General features: G+C 45.1%; 1 protein-coding gene across 1 annotated transcript in view; it reads right to left on the bottom strand.

Moving 5' to 3' along the window:
• The window catches only part of cntnap3 (contactin associated protein family member 3), a 269,897-nt gene that overhangs the window by 13,987 nt on the left and 232,810 nt on the right, over positions 1-23,100 (bottom strand). The window contains exons 20-21 of the mRNA XM_079805074.1: positions 21,488-21,621; positions 11,537-11,624 (exon numbers count right to left, since the gene is read on the bottom strand). Coding sequence (XP_079661200.1) covers positions 11,537-11,624; positions 21,488-21,621 — 222 coding nt within the window. The remainder of the gene's footprint in view (positions 1-11,536; positions 11,625-21,487; positions 21,622-23,100) is intronic.

Here is a 23,100-nt window from a genome sequence, read left to right as displayed (position 1 = left end):
CAGACAGCGTTTCCTCTGGATGTGTTCGATGGCAGGCAGTGGAGTCCCTGTGATGCGCTGGGCAGTTTTCACCACCCGCTGCAGTGCCTTGCGCTCCGCAACAGAGCAGCTCCCATACCATACTGCGACACAGTTGGTCAGGATGCTTTCTATTGCGCAGCGGTAGAAGTTCACCAGGATAGCAGAGGAGAGCTGATTCTTCCTCAGTGTCCTCAGGAAGAAGAGGCGCTGGTGAGCCTTCTTGACCAGGCTGGAGGTGTTGGTCGTCCACGACATGTCCGCTGAGATGTGGATCCCCAGGAACTTGAAACTGGAGACACGTTCAACAGCCATTCCATTGATGTGGATGGTGTCGTGTGTGCCTCTTGACTCCTTCCTGAAGTCCACGATGAGCTCCTTCGTTTTGGTGGTGTTGAGGAGCAGGTTATTTTCGGTGCACCATGTGGCCAGGTGCTGGATCTCCTCCCTGTAGGCAGTCTCATCGTTGTTGCTGATGAGCCCAATCACCGTTGTGTCGTCCGCAAACTTGACGATAGAATTAGATCCATACACAGGCTTGCAGTCGGAGGTGAAGAGGGAGTAGAGAAACGGACTTAGCACACAGCCCTGTGGTACACCAGTGTTGAGTGTGATGGATGTGGAGCAGGTGGATCCTGAACGAACATTCTGGGGTCTGTCAGTTAGGAAGTCCAAAATCCAGTTGCACATTGAGGTATTGATGCCCAGGTCTCCAAGTTTGGCTATTAACTTGGTTGGGATGACAGTGTTGAATGCTGAGCTGAAGTCAACAAACAGCATGCGTGCGTAAGTGTTCTTATTGTCCAGGTGAGTGAGCACAGAGTGCAGTGCCATGGAAACGGCATCCTCTGTGCTCCTATTGCTGCGGTAGGCAAACTGGTGTGAGTCCAATGTGGATGGTAGAGAGTCTTTTAGGTGTTCCAGGACCAGCCGCTCAAAGCACTTCATGACGATGGGTGTGAGTGCTACAGGGCGGTAGTCGTTAGGGCACCTCGGGTTAGAGTGTTTTGGCACTGGCACAATGGACGTGCGTTTGAAGCATGAAGGTACAGCTGCTTGGGCAAGAGACAGGTTGAAAATGTCTGTAAAAACCTCAGCGAGCTGCTCCGCACATGCCCTGAGAACACGACCAGGGATGTTGTCTGGTCCAGCAGCCTTGTGCGCGCTGATCCGGCTCAGTGACTTGCAGACATCTGTGGAGGAGAGTGTGATTGGTGGGTCAGCTGAGGGTTTGAGCTTGGTGGCAGTTTCTCTGTTGTCTCTTTCAAAGCGAGCATAAAAGTGATTTAGCTCGTTCAGGAAGTTGACATCAGTGGCTGCGGGGGTGGAGTGGGGGGGTTTGTAGTCACTGATGGCCTGGATGCCCTGCCACATGCGTCGAGGGTCAGAGTTGGAAAAGTGACCCTCTATCTTTAGCTTGTAGCAGTGCTTGGCCTTTTTGATGCCCCTCTTCAGGTTAGCTCTGGATGCGCTGTAGGCTTGTGCATCTCCTGATCTGAAGGCAGTATTGCGTGACTTCAGCAGGAGTCGCACTTCCCTGTTCATCCATGGCTTCTGATTTGGGTATGTGGTGATCTGTTTCTGGGTTGTAACACTGTCAATGGTGGTATTGATATGATCCAATACAGAGGAGGTGTAGGAGTCAATGTCCGTGTGAGCGCCACTGGTGGCTTGAGAAGCAAACACACTCCAGTCTGTGTGTAGAAACCTTTCCTGGAGTGTGGAATCAACCCCCGCAGGCCACACCTTGATGGTCTTTACTGATGGCTTCACACGGTTGATGAGGGGTGAATATTTGGGGATGAGGAACAAAGAGATGTGGTCTGACTGTCCCAGGTGGGGGAGGGGTGTCGCAACGTAAGCACCAGCCATGTTTGTGTAAACATGGTCTAAGGTTTTGTTTCCTCTGGTGTGGCAGGAAACATGCTGGTGAAACTTGGGTAGCACTGACTTTAAGTTTGAATGATTAAAGTCACCTGCAACAATAAAAGCAGCTTCCGGGTGATCAGTCTGTTGTTTACTGATGGCTGCATGAAGTTCTTTCATAGCAAGCTTGGCATCAGCATCCGGGGGAATATAGGCTGCAGTTATAATGGTGGAAGTGAACTCTCGCGGCAGATAAAACGGTCTACATTTAACCATGAGAAACTCGAGGTTAGCTGAACAATGACTCCCAACAATAGCAGAGTTTGTGCACCAGGCTTTGTTAATGTAAATGCACAATCCACCACCTCTGGTCTTACCGGAGCCATCTAATGTTCTATCCGCCCGGAGCGTGTGGCATCCCGCTAGCTCAATAGCGGTGTCCGGTATTCCGCCGTTTAGCCAGGTTTCCGTGAAGATTAGGACGTTACAGTTCAAAAGTTTCTTACTGTGTGTGATGCTGAGTCGAATCTCCTCCATTTTGTTCACTAGCGACCGTACATTGGCAAGGAAAATACTGGGTAAAGAGAGCCGATGTGGGGTAAGCTTTAGCTTTAGCCTTAGCTTAGCTCTCAGACCACCGCGTATTCCCCGCCTTTGTTTACGATCTCGGCGCCGCCTGCGAGCACTTCCGCCCGGCCGGGCAGAGTGCATAGCCTCGGGTGTTCTAGCGATCTCAGGAAGGAGTCGAAGATTGTCCATAAAACTGTCGGAAATTCGCAAACCAATATCCAAAATCTCACCACGGGTGTACGATGTTAAGGCACAACTATTCTGAACGAACAGACCCGAGATGAGCAGGAAAAATACCGCAAAATTGCAGAATCTGGAGAGACCCAGAGCCTCGCGAACTACTCGCGCCGCCATCTTGGATTCATATCATAGTTGTTTCTCTTGAGAAAAAGACCCCAATTTCAACCAAACCAGGAAAGAAAAGGCCTCTGTAATCAATTGGATAGACCTACAACCAATCAGAGCAATGGAGTAAGTGACGTGTTCAGCGACGCATAGTTGTCAACAGAACTCAACTGCACGCACACTGGAAGAAGATGATGAAGAGTAAACGTTATTTGCCGGTGTTGTAAAAAGAATTTAAGGATACAGGGAGTACTTATCAACACGATCATCATTTTTGAGAGAAATAGTAAAGGTGAAGGCATATACGAACAAGTTCTCCATTTAGTAAACGAATTCAACCCAAGCGCTCTTTGGTGACGTGGATGATTACGTTACTGTTGATCATCTGTCCATCATCGTCTAAAGCCCATCCTGACAATTTGATTGGTCCGAACAGCTCTGGTTCGAGCATAGTTGCTCCACAACGGATCAAGTCCAGACCGAACTTCCCGACCTCAAATGTTGTGGGCGGGGCTAAGTTCGGCTGGCATCCAGGCAATAAATATCTCAGACTGGACTCAGATTTACCAAGATACTACAAAATAAAGGGTAACACTTTACGGTAAGGGTACATGAATTATCATGAATTCACGCATTAATTCATACATGACTTATGCATTACTACATGCATTAATATCTCATGAATCATCAGGAACTAACAGGAATTCAAAGTTTTTCATTCATGACTTCATGGATGAACAACTCCTTAATTAAAACATTAACTAAGGTGAGTACATCATCATGAATTATGGTTTATTACGCATGATCATGATGCTTTCTATGTTCACAAAAAACATTGATCTTTACTATCTATGGATAAAGCTATTGTTATGGTACATGAATCATCATGAATTCATGCATGAAAAAAGCATTAATTCATGATAATTCATGTACCCTTACCGTAAAATGTTACCAAATAATGTAAAAGATCAAAAAATTGCTTCTCTCAGATAGCAATTACCCAACTAACATAAATATGTTCTAAGAATGTTTTGGTAATGTTCTCATTAAGTTGTGAAAATGTTATTTCTGAGTATAAAAAACATTCTATACTTGATTATTGGTAAGGAAACATTCCATTTTATCATTCTGTAAATACTTTGGGAATGTTACTTTGGAAAGTTCTCTCAATATTCTGAAACAAGTTGCAACATTTAAACGTCCAACTATAATCTCAAAACATCTTTGGGTTAAATATGGACAAAGCCAAACTTTGGGTTAAAAAAATTCTATTAAAATGTCCATATTTGACCTAAACATGAGTTGAAACAACCCAGCATTTTTTAGAGCGTAAAATGTTTCCGAAAAAAACGTTCCATTAACATTGTATAAACGTTATTGTGCTAAAGTTTTGAGAACATTATTAAAGATAACTTTAAACAAACGTTCTAATGATGTCACTGGAAGAATGTTTGCTCATAACTTTGAGAGCACTTTGCTGGAACGTTACGGGAACATTCCCTGTTTGCTGGGTAAATGGAGATCTAATGGAAACGTTTGCTTCTCAGATGTCCCTACTGAGAAAAAGACCCACACAAGAACGATCCCACATGCGTCTCCTCTAGAGCGTCAGATGAGATCTGCAATCATATGAACTCAAACACATTCTCCCCAGACCAAATGATCTGAGCTGCTTCCACAATCATTTTATAGACTATATGTCCACTTTTGATTCATTTCTATTTGATTTCTTCCAAGGAAATCCAGGAGAAACATCTGAAACAAACTTAATCAATACATAACTTGTGAACTCTATTAAGCTTAGAAAGAGCAACCACTGAGCAACAATATTCTTCACAGCGTGTTTTCTCACACCCTCGGCAGCTACAGTAGATACGAGTGTCACTCAAGCGTACACTAGCAACATGGAGAGCGACAACTGAACACAAAACCATGCGATTTAGCTTTTGTGCAGGACATCTCGAGCGAAAACCGCACGTCGCATTCCGTTCCGCAGCAACGGCAGAGAACTGAACACATCAAGCCTGATGAAAGTCCTTTTATTCAGATATTGAGCCAGAGGCGACTCAATGGCCCATGAGCAGGAAAAAAACACATGACGTATTTGACAAATAAACATGTCCAAGATTTCAGGTCTGCTGTTTGCTTGCTTTTCTAATTCAAAACAACATTATATTATCAGCATCGAAATTTGAGTGTAAAGTTAACCTTATAAAGCATTGTATTTCATACACAAATTTCGATTCTACTACATGCCTTCTGTTGTCAGTTCATAGTTCATACCTTTTTAGCAAGTAAAAGCCTTTTAGTATAATTGTACAAATGTCAACCTTCAGGTTCATGTGCGTTTCCTGTAAATTCTTTACTGATTTTAAAACAAATAAATGAATAAGAATAACTTTCATACTATTGAACTTACAATTACTGGACTGAAACAACTCATGTTGACTTGATTATCCATTGAAAAAATGTGTGCATCAAATATGATCTATCAGGCTTTTGAGGAAGGTTTATGTGTTCATCGTTCAGTCATCGTCGTATTTCATTAATTTATGTTTTGAAACTTTGATCATAAAATTAAGCATTTAAATCATCTTACTAGGATTTATTATTGTGAGATACAGTTCTTCTTGAAAGTATGTGAACCCCTTGCAGAATCTGTGAAAATGTGAATAATTTTAACAAAATAAGAGGGGTCATACAAAATGTTATTTTTTATATTTCACTGTCCTGAATAAGACATTTTACATAAAAGATGATTTCATATAGTCTACAAGATCATACAGTACTATAAAGAAAAAGCTGAATTTATTAAAATGACCCCATTCAAAAGCCACTTTTTTTGAAAATAGGCTCATTTTCCAGCTCCCATAGAGTTAAACATTTGAGTTTTACCGTTTTCAAATCCATTCAGCCGATCTCCGGGTCTGGCGGTAGCACTTTTAGCATAGCTTAGCATAGATCATTGAATCTGATTAGACCGTTAGCATCTCGCTCAAAAATGATTTTTTTCCTATTTAAAACTTGACTCTTCTGTAGTTACATTGTGTACTAAGACCGTCTGAAAATGAAAAGTTGTGAAAATAGGCTAACTTCCGTCAACATAACCAACGTGACAACCTGCTTGCACAGGGAGTGTGCTGGCGACTATTTTCAGGCGCTGTGTAATATCATTGCGCCGCTGCACTCATGGTACGACACAAAGTTCCCTGACTATTACGCAGGAATCAGAGAATAGTTCCTAGCCATATCGGTCTAGAAAATCACAACTTTTCATTTTCCGTCGGTCTTAGTACACGATGTAACTACAGAAGAGTCAAGTGTTAAATAGGAAAAATTTCTAAACTCTTTGGTCATTTTTGAGCGAGATGCTAACGGTCTAATCAGATTCAATGATCTATGCTAAGCTATGCTAAAAGTGCTAACACCAGATCCGGAGATCGGCTGAATGGATTTGAAAATGGTAAAACTCAACTGTTTAACTCTAGGGGAGTTGGAAAATGAGCCTATATTCAAAAAAAGTGGAGTGTTCCTTCAATACTGTGTGTCGACTCAAACACAACTATTAAAAAAGCTTCAAACATTCACTGATGCTCCAGAAGGAAACACGACGCATTAGGAGTCGTGTTTTTGAATTTGAATATCAAGGTAAATTGTACTTAATTTTGTATCTTCTGTTGCTTCTGAAGGGCAGTACTAAGTGGGGAAAAAAAGGTATTTAAACAAAATTAGAAATATTTGAAAATCTTCATCCTGTTCAAAAGTTTTCACCCCCCGGCTCTTAATGCGTCGTGTTTCCTTCTGGAGCATCAGTGAATGTCTGAACCTTTTTTAATAGTTGTGTTTGAGTCTCTCAGTCGTCCTCAGTGTGAAAAGATGAATCTCAAAATCAGTCACTGCTGGAGAGGGCTCAAATATGCAAAAGACGCTGGGAAACGGAAGAATTTTTGGGACCTGGAGGATTTTTCTGAAGAACATTGGGCAGTTTAACTGCTCAGGACAAACAAGAGACTCAAGAACAACCATCACAAAACACACACATCCGTGGATCATCAGGGAACGACACACACACACACACACACACACACACACACACACACACACACACACACACACACACACACACACACACACACACACACACACACACACACACACACACACACACACACACACACACACACACACACACACACACACACACACACACACACACACACACACACACACACACAGCCGTGGATCATCAGGGAACTACACACATTATTAAGAATCAATGGTTCATAAACTTTTGATCGGGTAATTTTTATAAATTCAGCTATTTTTGTCTTGTGGACTATATGTAAACATCTGTTATGTAAAATATCTTATTCAGGACAGTACTAAATAAAAAATAACATGCATTTTGTATGATCTCTTATTTTGTTATAATTATTAAACTTTTCTGAAAGGGGTTCACAAACTTTCAAGCAGTACCTTATAGAGTAACAAATGATTTGTATAAGCACTTCATGTAGGTACTCTGTTTTTAAGATCTAATAGATTTACATGATCAGAATTGTACTTTTTGACCATATACAGTAAATATCAGCAACTGCACCAAATTGCATATTTTTGCTCAGTTTTTCCTCCATATTCTCACTATATCATACTATATGAGCCATAAAAGCCTGATGCATCAAACTTAATACTCAACAAAATACACATATTTCAGGTTTAACATGAATTTGAGATTGCCTTAGCATTTGGTGTGTCTCTCCTTTGACACAAACTAACCCGATGATCATGTTCTCTGGCACGATTTAAACATCTGATTGGCGTCATTTGAGCTTTGAACGGGCCTGTGCGGGTCTAATATTAATCTTCAGGAGCTCAATGCAGGCTTCACATTTGATTTAGTTTTCATTACAAGTCGATTTCTGGCTGTGATCGATAGTGTTTGCTGGAAATGACACACAGCCCACTGTCAGCGACACACTATCTGAATGGTTACAGCAAATGCGTTTCATATCACATGTTCATATGAACGCACAGGCTGCCACATGAGATTGTTTCCCTCCATAAAGCACGGCCAACCTCGACCTGTAAGACATTACAACGAGATTGAACCAACCTAATGTGGCTCATGAGCATCTATAGGTAACTAGAAACAGTATAAAACACTATAAACCATCCGACCTCACTGATCATAAGCAATCATAAAAAGCTCTTTATTTTCTTCATATCTGTAAACCCTGCCAGTACATCTTACAAAAAGATCATTTCCAAAGTCACCATAAAATAAGTAATCATATTTGTGAAGTCTATTTTTTAGGACCATTAAGATTTTTTTGTTGTCATGGAGTTATAAAAATCATCTTAAACAAAATGTTTTATTAAAATAAGCTAAAATAAAGGCAGTATAACAAACACTACAATGCAGTTTATTTAAATACCTTAAATACAATATTATTTTCACATTAGTTATTCAAAATATTTTTATATTCTAATAAAATGTCATGAAAATAGTCACAATGCAAAAAAAAAAATCCTAAAGCTTCTAATAGACTTGATTTTTTAAAAGAACACTCGACTATTTTTGAAAATAGGCCCATTTTCCAACTCCACTAGAGTTAAACAGTTGAGTTTTACCGTTTTCGAATCCATTCAGCCGATCTCCGGGTCTGGCGTTAGCACTTTTAGCATAGCTTAGCATAGATCATTGAATCTGATTAGACCGTTAGCATCTCGCTCAAAAATTTTGAGTTTTGATATTTTTCCTATTTAAAACTTGACTCTTCTGTAGTTACATCGAGTACTAAGACAGACGGAAAATTAAAAGTTGTGATTTTCTAGGCCGATATGATTCTAGACTCATGATACGGCAGCAAAGTTCCTTGATTATTATGGGAATGAGAGGAATGAGAGTATAGTTCCCAGCCATATCGGTCTAGAAAATCACATCTTTTTATTTTATGTCGGTCTTAGTACATGATGTAACTACAGAAGAGTCAAGTTTTAAATAGGAAAAATATCAAAACTCTTATTTTTTTGAGCGAGATGCTAACGGTCTAATCAGATTCAATGATCTATGCTAAGTTATGCTAAAAGTGCTAACGCCAGACCCGGAGATCGGCTGAATGGATTTGAAAACTGTGAAACTCAACTGTTTAACTCTAGGGGAGTAGAAAAATGAGCCTATTTCCAAAAAAAGTGGCGTGTTCCTTTAAATGCACAATGTCGTTGAGATTCAGTCTGCAAGCTTCATTTTTTTTTTAACTTTCGCTGTATTATTTATTAACTGAATGTTTTATTCATCTATTTGGGTTTTAAGTCTAGAAAGTTGTGCTTCAGGTCCTATTCATAGACATAAAAAAAAAAAAAGACTGACCTATTTCACATCCCCCCCAGATGACAATAATAACATGTAAAGTCAATATTAGTCTTATCTGCAGTAAATAGGACAAAGCGTACTCTATTCACACTCAGACTGAAGAGTTCGGCTGACTGAACAAACAAACTCCTGATGCTTCCTCCAGACATTTCAGCATCAATGATGGCTAGAAAACCTCTAATAATATATAATGGCCACTTAACTGACCATCTGCATGTCGCTGAGGATAGCGCTCGATTGTAATTCAGAGACATTTCCTCCTTGATACAGAAACACTGTGATGATGTTCAAACTAGAATATTACTGATTACTGAATAGGAAATATGTAATACTTTTTTGTCTTCTTTGTCAATAGTCCATTATGATTGTTGCTTGTCAGACTGTACGATCATCATCCTGTTGTAAGACAAGTCACCAGGGACGTTTTTAGGCATAGGCAAACTAGGCGGTCGCATAGGGCGCCAACTGTTTTGGGGGGGTTGGGGTTTGGGTGGGGGTTCGCCAATTAGCGCATATCTGGCACTAGATTTTTGTGTGTAAAGGGTGTCACGGCCACCCTAAAATGTTATTGCCGTCCCCTTTAGTTCCCCCACACTGGATCAGAGAACTGTCAATCTGATGATTCCTATATGCCATTGGATCGGAGCGCTCAACACCATTATATCAAAGACCTTGGTCAATGCTTTGGCGAGGTAACACTTTTTTTAACCATACAATAAAGCTAAATTCAAACTAAAGGCCAATTAATTTCATGATGAAGTGAGTGTTTTGTTATATTTTGACTTTATAAAGCTTTCTTCTCTTACTTGCACCTACAAAAAGGTTTTTTTCACATGAAAGTGTGAAAACTGATGGTCGAAATTTAATTTAACACTAAGGGATGTGTCTTTTTTATGTTGTTTTAAGTTTGAATAACTAAATGAATGCTAGGTTGAACTATTTAAGTTACTTCTTTCTGATAATAAACTATTACACCACTGATGCTGTTAAAGCTCCCTCAGGATATTGAAGATACCAACACTCCAACAAGTGACATTTGACCGGACGTTTTCCAGCTGGCTTATATCATTGCAGAAGTTCTCAAGAACGTTCCGTGCACATGTCTGGACCATATGCACCATATGGACCTGGCTAAGTAATTTTTTTGTGCTTCATTACCACATGAGCAAGTGTAACCCCTCCTGTTCGAACCGCCCCCTCCAAGCGGGACTCGAACCCGGGTCCGCCGGCATGAGAGTCCGACGTAAAGGAACTGCAACCTCTAGCATCAGTCACTAGAGCGTCTCTTGAGATCAGAGGAGTGAGGTTTACTCGCACAGCGACTACTAGCTGGCCTCCGTTACACTCACCCCATTAAACTTCACTCCCATCCGGGTCATGGCACCAATGAAACCCCTCCTGTTCAAACCGCCCGCTCCAAACGGGACTCGAACCCAGGTCAGCCAGCATGAGAGTCAGACGCTCTAACAAGGAGGCTAAAGGCTGCAACCTCTAGCGTCAGTCGGTAGAGCATCTCTTGAGATCAGAGGAGTGAGGTTTACTCGCACAGCAACTACTAGCTGGCCTCCGTTACACAAGCTATTAACTCTTTCCCTGCCATTGACCTAAATTTCTGTCATTTATGAGACAACACTTCCTCGCCATTGACAGAATTTTCTGACTTTCTGTGTTTTCGCTGTTATACAGTAGGAGGCACTATCTTCTGAAAGAGTACAGAATCTCCAGATCAAAACACAGGTGAAGAAGCAGAAACAAGCGATAGCATTATGCATATGTAAATTAAACAGAATATAAATATAAACTGCCTAATGTAACCTATTGAGATGTCGCCCCAGGACGAGCTACAGGAGCTTTGGGGGTGATGATGATCTACTCCATCTGTGTTTGATCATCGTTCTGAATCTGATCTGGATGTAGCCTTTGACAAAAATATGATTTACTCAGCTTTTTGCTCAAAATATTGCTTTTTTATGAAAAAAGACCGCATAAAGCTCTAATATTTTTTGGGGGGGTTTAAAAGTAGAGTCTCTGTTCTTTCTTTTGATATATTGCCTGTTCAGATATTCATACAACAAAATATTCTGGGGTCCATGACATTTTGTGAAAATGATCAAAAACACTGGCACTGACTGCAACTTAAAAAAAAAAAAACGCTGGCGAGGAAAGAGTTCAATGTATAATGTTGTTGAGTTGGATAGAACTCCGAACTAGAAGTCAAATCTAGTCAAAATCAAAATATTCAAACTATTCACTATAAACGTTTCCAGTCCTAAAAAAATTAAACTCCTAAAAACCCCTAATATTCCAGGTTTTCTGTGGCCGTGGGAATCTCCAGACGACCGCTGACAGTGATTTTTTACTCACCGAGCACTTTTCCGATGACAATAGATTTGATGGCGTTGAATTCGGTGTCTGATGTTAGGTTGAAATCTTCTTTTGCATGCTGATCGACCTACAAAAGATGCAACAAGCCATGGTTAAAATTATTTGTGCACTGAGCGTCACGTTTGTTCATAGCTAGGACATATTCGTCTGGAAGCATTTTAATTAAAACAGCTCTTCAAAGCAACCGTAAAACACGTTACTGCTCGCTGGTTCAAAACCAGAGGATGTGCTTCGGCCCGGCTGTGTGTTTGCATTTAAAGTGTGATTATTGCAAAGGTTCAGACTAACTGCTGAGGTCATCGACAGAGCAGCGCTCCCGCCACGACCTGCACCGCCGCAGAGCATTGACCGTTATTGAGCAGTGCCTGTCATGCATCAGACCTGCAGTGCTTTACTGGACACTCAAAATCTAATCCTCCATGTGATCAAATACTCCATTTCAAATTCATGAATATATGCATTACATTCTTTCATATGCAAGGATGTTCTGTTTAAAGTTTTGATGCATTTTGTAGCCTTTTAGGAAGAGATTAAAGGAATATTCTGGGATCTTATCAACTTATTTATAGACATTTCTTTGCAACAGCCATATAAGGCACTACATGTGAATAGAGTAAAAATGTTAACTAATAGATATCACCATAGTGATTAATCCCTGTACATTAAGACAATTGTGTTTGAATGAAGCATTATCTAATTAAATATGCACTAATTTGCATACATTTCTAGAGTAGAAATCTGAACACTGATGAATAGGGGAATTTGGAAAAGACTGTCAACAAAAAAATACATTTTGGGTGCTTTCTTTCCACTAGTCTAAAAAAAAGGACATGTTATGGAAGCAAAATAACCTAAAATCTCAATGTTGACCAGTGTCGATCACATGATCCGCTCTGTGCTGTCGTGACTCTGGCCCGACTCGATCACATGATCCGCTCTGTGCTGTCGTGTCTCTGGACCGACTCGATCACATGATCCGCTCTGTGCTGTCGTGACCAGTGTTGGGCACGTTACTTTAAAAAAGTAATTAGTTATAGTTACTAGTTACTTCTTACAAATAGTAACTGAGTTAGTAACTGAGTTACATCATTATAAAAGTAACTAATTACCAGGGAAAGTAATTACTGCGTTACTTTTTTTTTCCCCAAATGTTCAAATATGTCAAATAACTTGGATGCCCCCAATATTTAATATGTTAAATGAATGAATTGGACACTAAATAGAATAAATTATTATTAGAAAACATTGTACATTAATGTACACTATTGTAATGTTGCTGTGGAACAATGTGAGAGACACCTATCAAATTCAATGCATTATTGTGTAAATATTATCAGTAGGCCTACTATAGTGTAAATATTGTGTAAATATTATCAGTACTATACTTTCCTTTGGTAGTGTAGCTCACGTTATCACCTGGGTTTTTAGCCACTAATTTTGTGGCATATGTGAGGCGCTTCAGAATCACTTTCCACCGGCGTGGAGAGACTCTTTCTTCCTGGGCATAAGTTGAACGTTAAATAAATATTCTTACCTTTCACCTCAACGAGGGAAAAGTAGCGCTTATACTTCCAGTTTGCAAAGCTACCTTTGAAGTCGTTGGACCATCGCTGAATGTGCATATGCATGTGCGTCATTGGTGTGTGTGTGTGTGAACCATAGACCGTGAAAAAAATGTGTGAACTCAACCTATCAACTTCAACCTTTTCTCCCACCTACCAATCATCATCAGTTATGAGTACCACCGCACCCACCCCCAACACGCATGGCTGGTGCGCGCGCACACGCACTCACACACACACACACACACACACACACACACAAGTTGCAGGTCCGACTGACAGAGAGCCTGTTCGGATGAAAAGCGCTTCAGTGAGCTGAGCTCAATTATAGTAACGCGACTAACGCCTTATTTTTTTCCTCAGTAACGCTAACGGCGTTGTAACGGGAGAAACAATAATTCGTTTGATTACTCGTTACTGAAAAAAAAAATTACGTTAGTAACGCCGTTTATCTGTAACGCCGTTATTCCCATCACTGGTCGTGACTCTGGACCGACTCGATCACATGATCCGCTCTGTGCTGTCGTGACTCTGGACCGACTCGATCACATGATCCGCTCTGTGCTGTCGTGTCTCTGGACCGACTCGATCACATGATCCGCTCTGTGCTGTCGTGTGTCTGGCCCGACTCGATCACATGATCCGCTCTGTGCTGTCGTGTCTCTGGACCGACTCGATCACATGATCCGCTCTGTGCTGTCGTGTGTCTGGCCCAACTTGATCACATGATCCGCTCTGTGCTGTCGTGACTCTGGACCGACTCGATCACATGATCCGCTCTGTGCTGTCGTGTCTGTGGACCGACTCGATCACATGATCCGCTCTGTGCTGTCGTGTCTGTGGACCGACTCGATCACATGATCCGCTCTGTGCTGTGGTGTCAGTGGACCGACTCGATCACATGATCCGCTCTGTGCTGTCGTGACTCTGGACCGACTCGATCACATGATCCGCTCTGTGCTGTCGTGACTCTGGACCGACTCGATCACATGATCCGCTCTGTGCTGTCGTGTGTCTGGACCGACTCGATCACATGATCCGCTCTGTGCTGTCGTGTCTGTGGACTGACTCGATCACATGATCCGCTCTGTGCTGTCTTGACTCTGGACCGACTCGATCACATGATCCGCTCTGTGCTGTCGTGTGTCTGGCCCGACTCGATCACATGATCCGCTCTGTGCTGTCGTGACTCTGGACCGACTCGATCACATGATCCGCTCTGTGCTGTCGTGTCTCTGGACCGACTCGATCACATGATCCGCTCTGTGCTGTCGTGTGTCTGGACCGACTCGATCACATGATCCGCTCTGTGCTGTCGTGTGTCTGGACCGACTCGATCACATGATCCGCTCTGTGCTGTCGTGTGTCTGGCCCGACTCGATCACATGATCCGCTCTGTGCTGTCGTGTCTGTGGACCGACTCGATCACATGATCCGCTCTGTGCTGTCGTGTGTCTGGACCGACTCGATCACATGATCCGCTCTGTGCTGTCGTGTGTCTGGCCCGACTCGATCACATGATCCGCTCTGTGCTGTCGTGTCTGTGGACTGACTCGATCACATGATCCGCTCTGTGCTGTCGTGTGTCTGGCCCGACTCGATCACATGATCCGCTCTGTGCTGTCGTGACTCTGGACCGACTCGATCACATGATCCGCTCTGTGCTGTCGTGACTCTGGACCGACTCGATCACATGATCCGCTCTGTGCTGTCGTGACTCTGGACCGACTCGATCACATGATCCGCTCTGTGCTGTCGTGACTCTGGACCGACTCGATCACATGATCAGCTCTGTGCTGTCGTGACTCTGGACCGACTCGATCACATGATCCGCTCTGTGCTGTCGTGACTCTGGACCGACTCGATCACATGATCCGCTCAGTGTTGTTGTGTCTCTGGACCGACTCGATCACATGATCCACTCTGTGCTGTCGTGACTCTGGACCGACTCGATCACATGATCCGCTCTGTGCTGTCGTGTCTCTGGACCGACTCGATCACATGATCCGCTCTGTGCTGTCGTGTGTCTGGACCGACTCGAAAACATGATCCGCTCTGTGCTGTCGTGTCTCTGGACCGACTCGATCACATGATCCGCTCTGTGCTGTCGTGTGTCTGGACCGACTCGATCACATGATCCGCTCTGTGCTGTCGTGTGTCTGGCCCGACTCGATCACATGATCCACTCTGTGCTGTCGTGACTCTGGACCGACTCGATCACATGATCCGCTCTGTGCTGTCGTGTCTCTGGACCGACTCGATCACATGATCCGCTCTGTGCTGTCGTGTGTCTGGACCGACTCGATCACATGATCCGCTCTGTGCTGTCGTGTCTCTGGACCGACTCGATCACATGATCCGCTCTGTGCTGTCGTGTGTCTGGACCGACTCGATCACATGATCCGCTCTGTGCTGTCGTGTCTCTGGACCGACTCGATCACATGATCCGCTCTGTGCTGTCGTGTGTCTGGACCGACTCGATCACATGATCCGCTCTGTGCTGTCGTGTGTCTGGCCCGACTCGATCACATGATCCGCTCTGTGCTGTCGTGTGTCTGGACCGACTCGATCACATGATCCGCTCTGTGCTGTCGTGTCTCTGGACCGACTCGAAAACATGATCCGCTCTGTGCTGTCGTGTCTCTGGACCGACTCGAAAACATGATCCGCTCTGTGCTGTCGTGACTCTGGACCGACTCGATCACATGATCCGCTCTGTGCTGCCGTGTCTCTGGACCGACTCAATCACATGATCCGCTCTATGCTGTCGTGTGTCTGGACGACTCGATCACATGATCCGCTCTGTGCTGTCGTGTGTCTGGCCCGACTCGATCACATGATCCGCTCTGTGCTGTCGTGACTCTGGACCGACTCAATCACATGATCCGCTCTGTGCTGTCGTGACTCTGGACCGACTCGATCACATGATCCGCTCTGTGCTGTCGTGACTCTGGACCGACTCGATCACATGATCCGCTCTGTGCTGTCGTGACTCTGGACCGACTCAATCATATGATCCGCTCTGTGCTGTCGTGTGTCTGGCCCGACTCGATCACATGATCCGCTCTGTGCTGTCGTGTCTGTGGACCGACTCGATCACATGATCCGCTCTGTGCTGTCGTGTCTCTGGACCGACTCGATCACATGATCCGCTCTGTGCTGTCGTGACTCTGGACCGACTCGATCACATGATCCGCTCTGTGCTGTCGTGACTCTGGACCGACTCGATCACATGATCCGCTCTGTGCTGTCGTGTCTGTGGACCGACTCGATCACATGATCCGCTCTGTGCTGTCGTGTGTCTGGACCGACTCGATCACATGATCCGCTCTGTGCTGTCGTGTGTCTGGCCCGACTCGATCACATGATCCGCTCTGTGCTGTCGTGTGTCTGGCCCGACTCGATCACATGATCCGCTCTGTGCTGTCGTGTGTCTGGACCGACTCGATCACATGATCCGCTCTGTGCTGTCGTGACTCTGGACCGACTCGATCACATGATCCGCTCTGTGCTGTCGTGTGTCTGGCCCGACTCGAAAACATGATCCGCTCTGTGCTGTCGTGTCTCTGGACCGACTCGATCACATGATCCGCTCTGTGCTGTCGTGTGTCTGGACCGACTCGATCACATGATCCGCTCTGTGCTGTCGTGTGTCTGGCCCGACTCGATCACATGATCCGCTCTGTGCTGTCGTGTCTGTGGACCGACTCGATCACATGATCCGCTCTGTGCTGTCGTGTGTCTGGACCGACTCGATCACATGATCCGCTCTGTGCTGTCGTGTGTCTGGCCCGACTCGATCACATGATCCGCTCTGTGCTGTCGTGTCTGTGGACTGACTCGATCACATGATCCGCTCTGTGCTGTCGTGTGTCTGGCCCGACTCGATCACATGATCCGCTCTGTGCTGTCGTGACTCTGGACCGACTCGATCACATGATCCGCTCTGTGCTGTCGTGACTCTGGACCGACTCGATCACATGATCCGCTCTGTGCTGTCGTGACTCTGGACCGACTCGATCACATGATCCGCTCTGTGCTGTCGTGACTCTGGACCGACTCGATCACATGATCAGCTCTGTGCTGTCGTGACTCTGGACCGACTCGATCACATGATCCGCTCTGTGCTGTCGTGACTCTGGACCGACTCGATCACATGATCCGCTCAGTGTTGTTGTGTCTCTGGACCGACTCGATCACATGATCCACTCTGTGCTGTCGTGACTCTGGACCGACTCGATCACATGATCCGCTCTGTGCTGTCGTGTGTCTGGACCGACTCGAAAACATGATCCACTCTGTGCTGTCGTGACTCTGGACCGACTCGATCACATGATCCGCTCTGTGCTGTCGTGTGTCTGGACCGACTCGATCACATGATCCGCTCTGTGCTGTCGTGTCTCTGGACCGACTCGATCACATGATCCGCTCTGTGCTGTCGTGTGTCTGGACCGACTCGATCACATGATCCGCTCTGTGCTGTCGTGTCTCTGGACCGACTCGATCACATGATCCGCTCTGTGCTGTCGTGTGTCTGGACCGACTCGATCACATGATCCGCTCTGTGCTGTCGTGTGTCTGGCCCGACTCGATCACATGATCCGCTCTGTGCTGTCGTGTGTCTGGACCGACTCAATCACATGATCCGCTCTGTGCTGTCGTGACTCTGGACCGACTCGATCACATGATCCGCTCTGTGCTGTCGTGACTCTGGACCGACTCGATCACATGATCAGCTCTGTGCTGTCGTGACTCTGGACCGACTCGATCACATGATCCGCTCTGTGCTGTCGTGACTCTGGACCGACTCGATCACATGATCCGCTCAGTGTTGTTGTGTCTCTGGACCGACTCGATCACATGATCCACTCTGTGCTGTCGTGACTCTGGACCGACTCGATCACATGATCCGCTCTGTGCTGTCGTGTGTCTGGACCGACTCGAAAACATGATCCACTCTGTGCTGTCGTGACTCTGGACCGACTCGATCACATGATCCGCTCTGTGCTGTCGTGTGTCTGGACCGACTCGATCACATGATCCGCTCTGTGCTGTCGTGTCTCTGGACCGACTCGATCACATGATCCGCTCTGTGCTGTCGTGTGTCTGGACCGACTCGATCACATGATCCGCTCTGTGCTGTCGTGTCTCTGGACCGACTCGATCACATGATCCGCTCTGTGCTGTCGTGTGTCTGGACCGACTCGATCACATGATCCGCTCTGTGCTGTCGTGTGTCTGGCCCGACTCGATCACATGATCCGCTCTGTGCTGTCGTGTGTCTGGACCGACTCAATCACATGATCCGCTCTGTGCTGTCGTGACTCTGGACCGACTCGATCACATGATCCGCTCTGTGCTGTCGTGACTCTGGACCGACTCGATCACATGATCCGCTCTGTGCTGTCGTGACTCTGGACCGACTCGATCACATGATCCGCTCTGTGCTGTCGTGTCTCTGGACCGACTCGATCACATGATCCGCTCTGTGCTGTCGTGACTCTGGACCGACTCAATCACATGATCCGCTCTGTGCTGTCGTGTGTCTGGCCCGACTCGATCACATGATCCGCTCTGTGCTGTCGTGTCTGTGGACCGACTCGATCACATGATCCGCTCTGTGCTGTCGTGTGTCTGGCCCGACTCGATCACATGATCCGCTCTGTGCTGTCGTGTGTCTGGACCGACTCGATCACATGATCCGCTCTGTGCTGTCGTGTCTCTGGACCGACTCGAAAACATGATCCGCTCTGTGCTGTCGTGTCTCTGGACCGACTCGAAAACATGATCCGCTCTGTGCTGTCGTGACTCTGGACCGACTCGATCACATGATCCGCTCTGTGCTGTCGTGTGTCTGGCCCGACTCGATCACATGATCCGCTCTGTGCTGTCGTGACTCTGGACCGACTCAATCACATGATCCGCTCTGTGCTGTCGTGACTCTGGACCGACTCGATCACATGATCCGCTCTGTGCTGTCGTGACTCTGGACCGACTCGATCACATGATCCGCTCTGTGCTGTCGTGACTCTGGACCGACTCGATCACATGATCCGCTCTGTGCTGTCGTGTCTCTGGACCGACTCGATCACATGATCCGCTCTGTGCTGTCGTGTGTCTGGCCCGACTCGATCACATGATCCGCTCTGTGCTGTCGTGTCTGTGGACCGACTCGATCACATGATCCGCTCTGTGCTGTCGTGACTCTGGACCGACTCAATCATATGATCCGCTCTGTGCTGTCGTGTGTCTGGCCCGACTCGATCACATGATCCGCTCTGTGCTGTCGTGTCTGTGGACCGACTCGATCACATGATCCGCTCTGTGCTGTCGTGTCTCTGGACCGACTCGATCACATGATCCGCTCTGTGCTGTCGTGACTCTGGACCGACTCGATCACATGATCCGCTCTGTGCTGTCGTGACTCTGGACCGACTCGATCACATGATCCGCTCTGTGCTGTCGTGACTCTGGACCGACTCGATCACATGATCCGCTCTGTGCTGTCGTGTCTGTGGACCGACTCGATCACATGATCCGCTCTGTGCTGTCGTGACTCTGGACCGACTCGATCATATGATCCGCTCTGTGCTGTCGTGTGTCTGGCCCGACTCGATCACATGATCCGCTCTGTGCTGTCGTGTGTCTGGCCCGACTCGATCACATGATCCGCTCTGTGCTGTCGTGTGTCTGGACCGACTCGATCACATGATCCGCTCTGTGCTGTCGTGACTCTGGACCGACTCGATCACATGATCCGCTCTGTGCTGTCGTGTGTCTGGACCGACTCGATCACATGATCCGCTCTGTGCTGTCGTGTGTCTGGCCCGACTCGATCACATGATCCGCTCTGTGCTGTCGTGTCTGTGGACCGACTCGATCACATGATCCGCTCTGTGCTGTCGTGTGTCTGGACCGACTCGATCACATGATCCGCTCTGTGCTGTCGTGTGTCTGGCCCGACTCGATCACATGATCCGCTCTGTGCTGTCGTGTCTCTGGACCGACTCGATCACATGATCCGCTCTGTGCTGTCGTGACTCTGGACCGACTCGATCACATGATCCGCTCTGTGCTGTCGTGTGTCTGGCCCGACTCGATCACATGATCCGCTCTGTGCTGTCGTGTGTCTGGCCCGACTCGATCACATGATCCGCTCTGTGCTGTCGTGACTCTGGACCGACTCGATCACATGATCCGCTCTGTGCTGTCGTGTGTCTGGCCCGACTCGATCACATGATCCGCTCTGTGCTGTCGTGACTCTGGACCGACTCGATCACATGATCCGCTCTGTGCTGTCGTGACTCTGGACCGACTCGATCACATGATCCGCTCTGTGCTGTCGTGTGTCTGGCCCGACTCGATCACATGATCCGCTCTGTGCTGTCGTGACTCTGGCCCGACTCAATCACATGATCCGCTCTGTGCTGTCGTGACTCTGGACCGGCTCGATCACATGATCCGCTCTGTGCTGTCGTGACTCTGGACCGACTCGATCACATGATCCGCTCTGTGCTGTCGTGTGTCTGGCCCGACTCGATCACATGATCCGCTCTGTGCTGCCGTGTCTCTGGACCGACTTGATCACATGATCCGCTCTGTGCTGTCGTGTGTCTGGCCCGACTTGATCACATGATCCGCTCTGTGCTGTCGTGTGTCTGGCCCGACTCGATCACATGATCCGCTCTGTGCTGCCGTGACTCTGGACCGACTCGATCACATGATCCGCTCTGTGCTGTCGTGTCTCTGGACCGGAGCTGCGGTGGTTCACGTGACACTAACGTGAAACCAGGCTTCATTTGCCCCAATGGAAAGCATATTTACATTGTCTGAATCATTCCCTTTCCCCTATATAGTGCACTATGTGCCATTTACCATGTATAAAATAGTGATCGTGTGAACAAGTGAACGATTTCAGCTGCAGCTTCAGCGTCTGTTTTTAATGTAGGGGGCGGGGTTTCAGATTCTAGAGAGCATTTGATTGGACAGAAAATCTGATGAGAAGCTGAAGTGATGTCATCAAAATCATTAACCCATATTGACGGAAATGAGAGACTGTAAGTTTTGAACTCATATCTTCTAAATGTGAATTTTGTCATTGTTTTGGAGCACATTATCTTGTAACCTTAAGGTTAACATATTCATACTAAACGCCAAAAAATATTTGATTTCATGGGGACTTTCGTTTTGATGTTTTGGTGATGGTTTCCCATGGAAGTCAACATCATGCCTCAGATTCTGTTAATCTGTGTATGTTGAAAATAACCAGAATATCCCTTTGGTGTTATCCCTCTTAACCCTGTCCCAATTTGATGCAAAATGCAGAGAGATGGACTTTCAACAGCGTCCTTCAAATCCACCACATTACCTGAATACTGAGCGTCTCAGCGAGTCTCTGGACGCTCACTCTGTGGAGCTGCCCGTTGGCCAGATTCCTCGTGCTGGCTCGGAAAACCTCCGCGTCTCTGTTGTGCTGCAGTTTGTACTTGATGTCCAAATGTCCTTTAGAACAAAGAGCATTTGATTTCTCAACAGGCTTTTATATGGTAAAAAGTCACAGTTTTACCGCAGTAAATATCTGAGACAAACAGGAACATCAACAGAAGCGAACGCGTTTCTGCAACTACAAAGCTTCATCTTAAGAGGATTAATATTTTATCCTGGTGCTGAAATAAATTTTAAAAATGAACGTTACATCAGTTGTGGGAGTAATTAACCATCTGTACACAAACAGAAAGCTTTTAAGCTGAAAATATCACCTGTGCGAGTCTTTTTTAAGCTAAAACTAGATTTTTGCAGGTGTTCATAACATGTTGCTCTGGTGATCTGGATGGTCATTTCTATGCTAATGAACCAGTTGGTTTTTGCTTGCAATTTTTGCTGAACTGTCCTGTTAATTAATGTGTATATGGACCCCCAGAAATAAATAAAAATGGCATGCAAGAGGAACAGGAAGCTGTCAGACCGACCGCCAGGGTTCTGGAGGCTGTTATCTAGACTTCTGGACCTTTAGTATAATTGGACTAGCAGGTATTATCGGCACACGCTGTCTGGTGCTTCCTCTCTGTGGAAACCCAGTGTGCCGTGATGAGCCAGATCCAGAGTTTCCTACTGAATTCTGCTTCTGCAGCGCGGGACGCCACAATAATTGGCATCAAATATGGTAAATAAAACAAGAGTATTTGGGGCAAAACACTTTGATGTTTGGTTAATTAAAATAGTATTTATTAAAAATGAAATCTACGGACTGTCATAAACGTACATTCAAAAATCAATGAGTTATTTGTTACACTGTATTATTGTAGTATTATTTATATACCTTTTATTGAAAATATGTATTCATATTTTGACAGCTTTCATTTTTAAATGTTATATTTTTATAGTTTGCATTTTAATTTTGTCATGTGCTTTCTTTGGAATATTTATATTTAGCTTTATTTTATTTCAGTTTTGATTAGCTGACATTACTCAGTTTTTCATCAAATCATTCTATTTTATTGTATTTAAACTTTATTTCAACAATTAGAAAAGATCTACCTTTTGTCACTTTTATTAGTTTTCATTTAAATATTTATATTTAGCTTTCATTTATTTTTATTTCAATTTTAGTTTTCAGTTAGTTGCCAAGGCAACACTTCAAATTTTTGATTAAGTTTTTCATCTAATAATTATATTTTATTTCAGAACCGTTTTAACAGTTTCAGATTTAGATTTAGTTTAAAATAACAACACTGGTTCAAACCAGAACTGATGTAATACGTTTCCAGCTGCAATATTTGTCTGTTTGGGACAAAAATGCACATTTACATGAAAAAAACTTTATGCAACATGCTCGGTTAGGACACAGCGTAAAGCGTTAAGACACAAACTTCATGAGTCTTTTTGCATGATTCATTAAAGGGGTCATGAACTGAGAAATCAAATTTTCCTTGAGCTTTTGACATATAAGAGGTCATCATACTATAAGAATATCCTGTAAGT

This window comes from Gobio gobio (genome assembly GCF_949357685.1).
Source record: "Gobio gobio genome assembly, chromosome: 22".
NCBI lineage: Eukaryota > Metazoa > Chordata > Actinopteri > Cypriniformes > Gobionidae > Gobio > Gobio gobio.
This window is presented reverse-complemented; position numbering and strand designations above follow the sequence as displayed.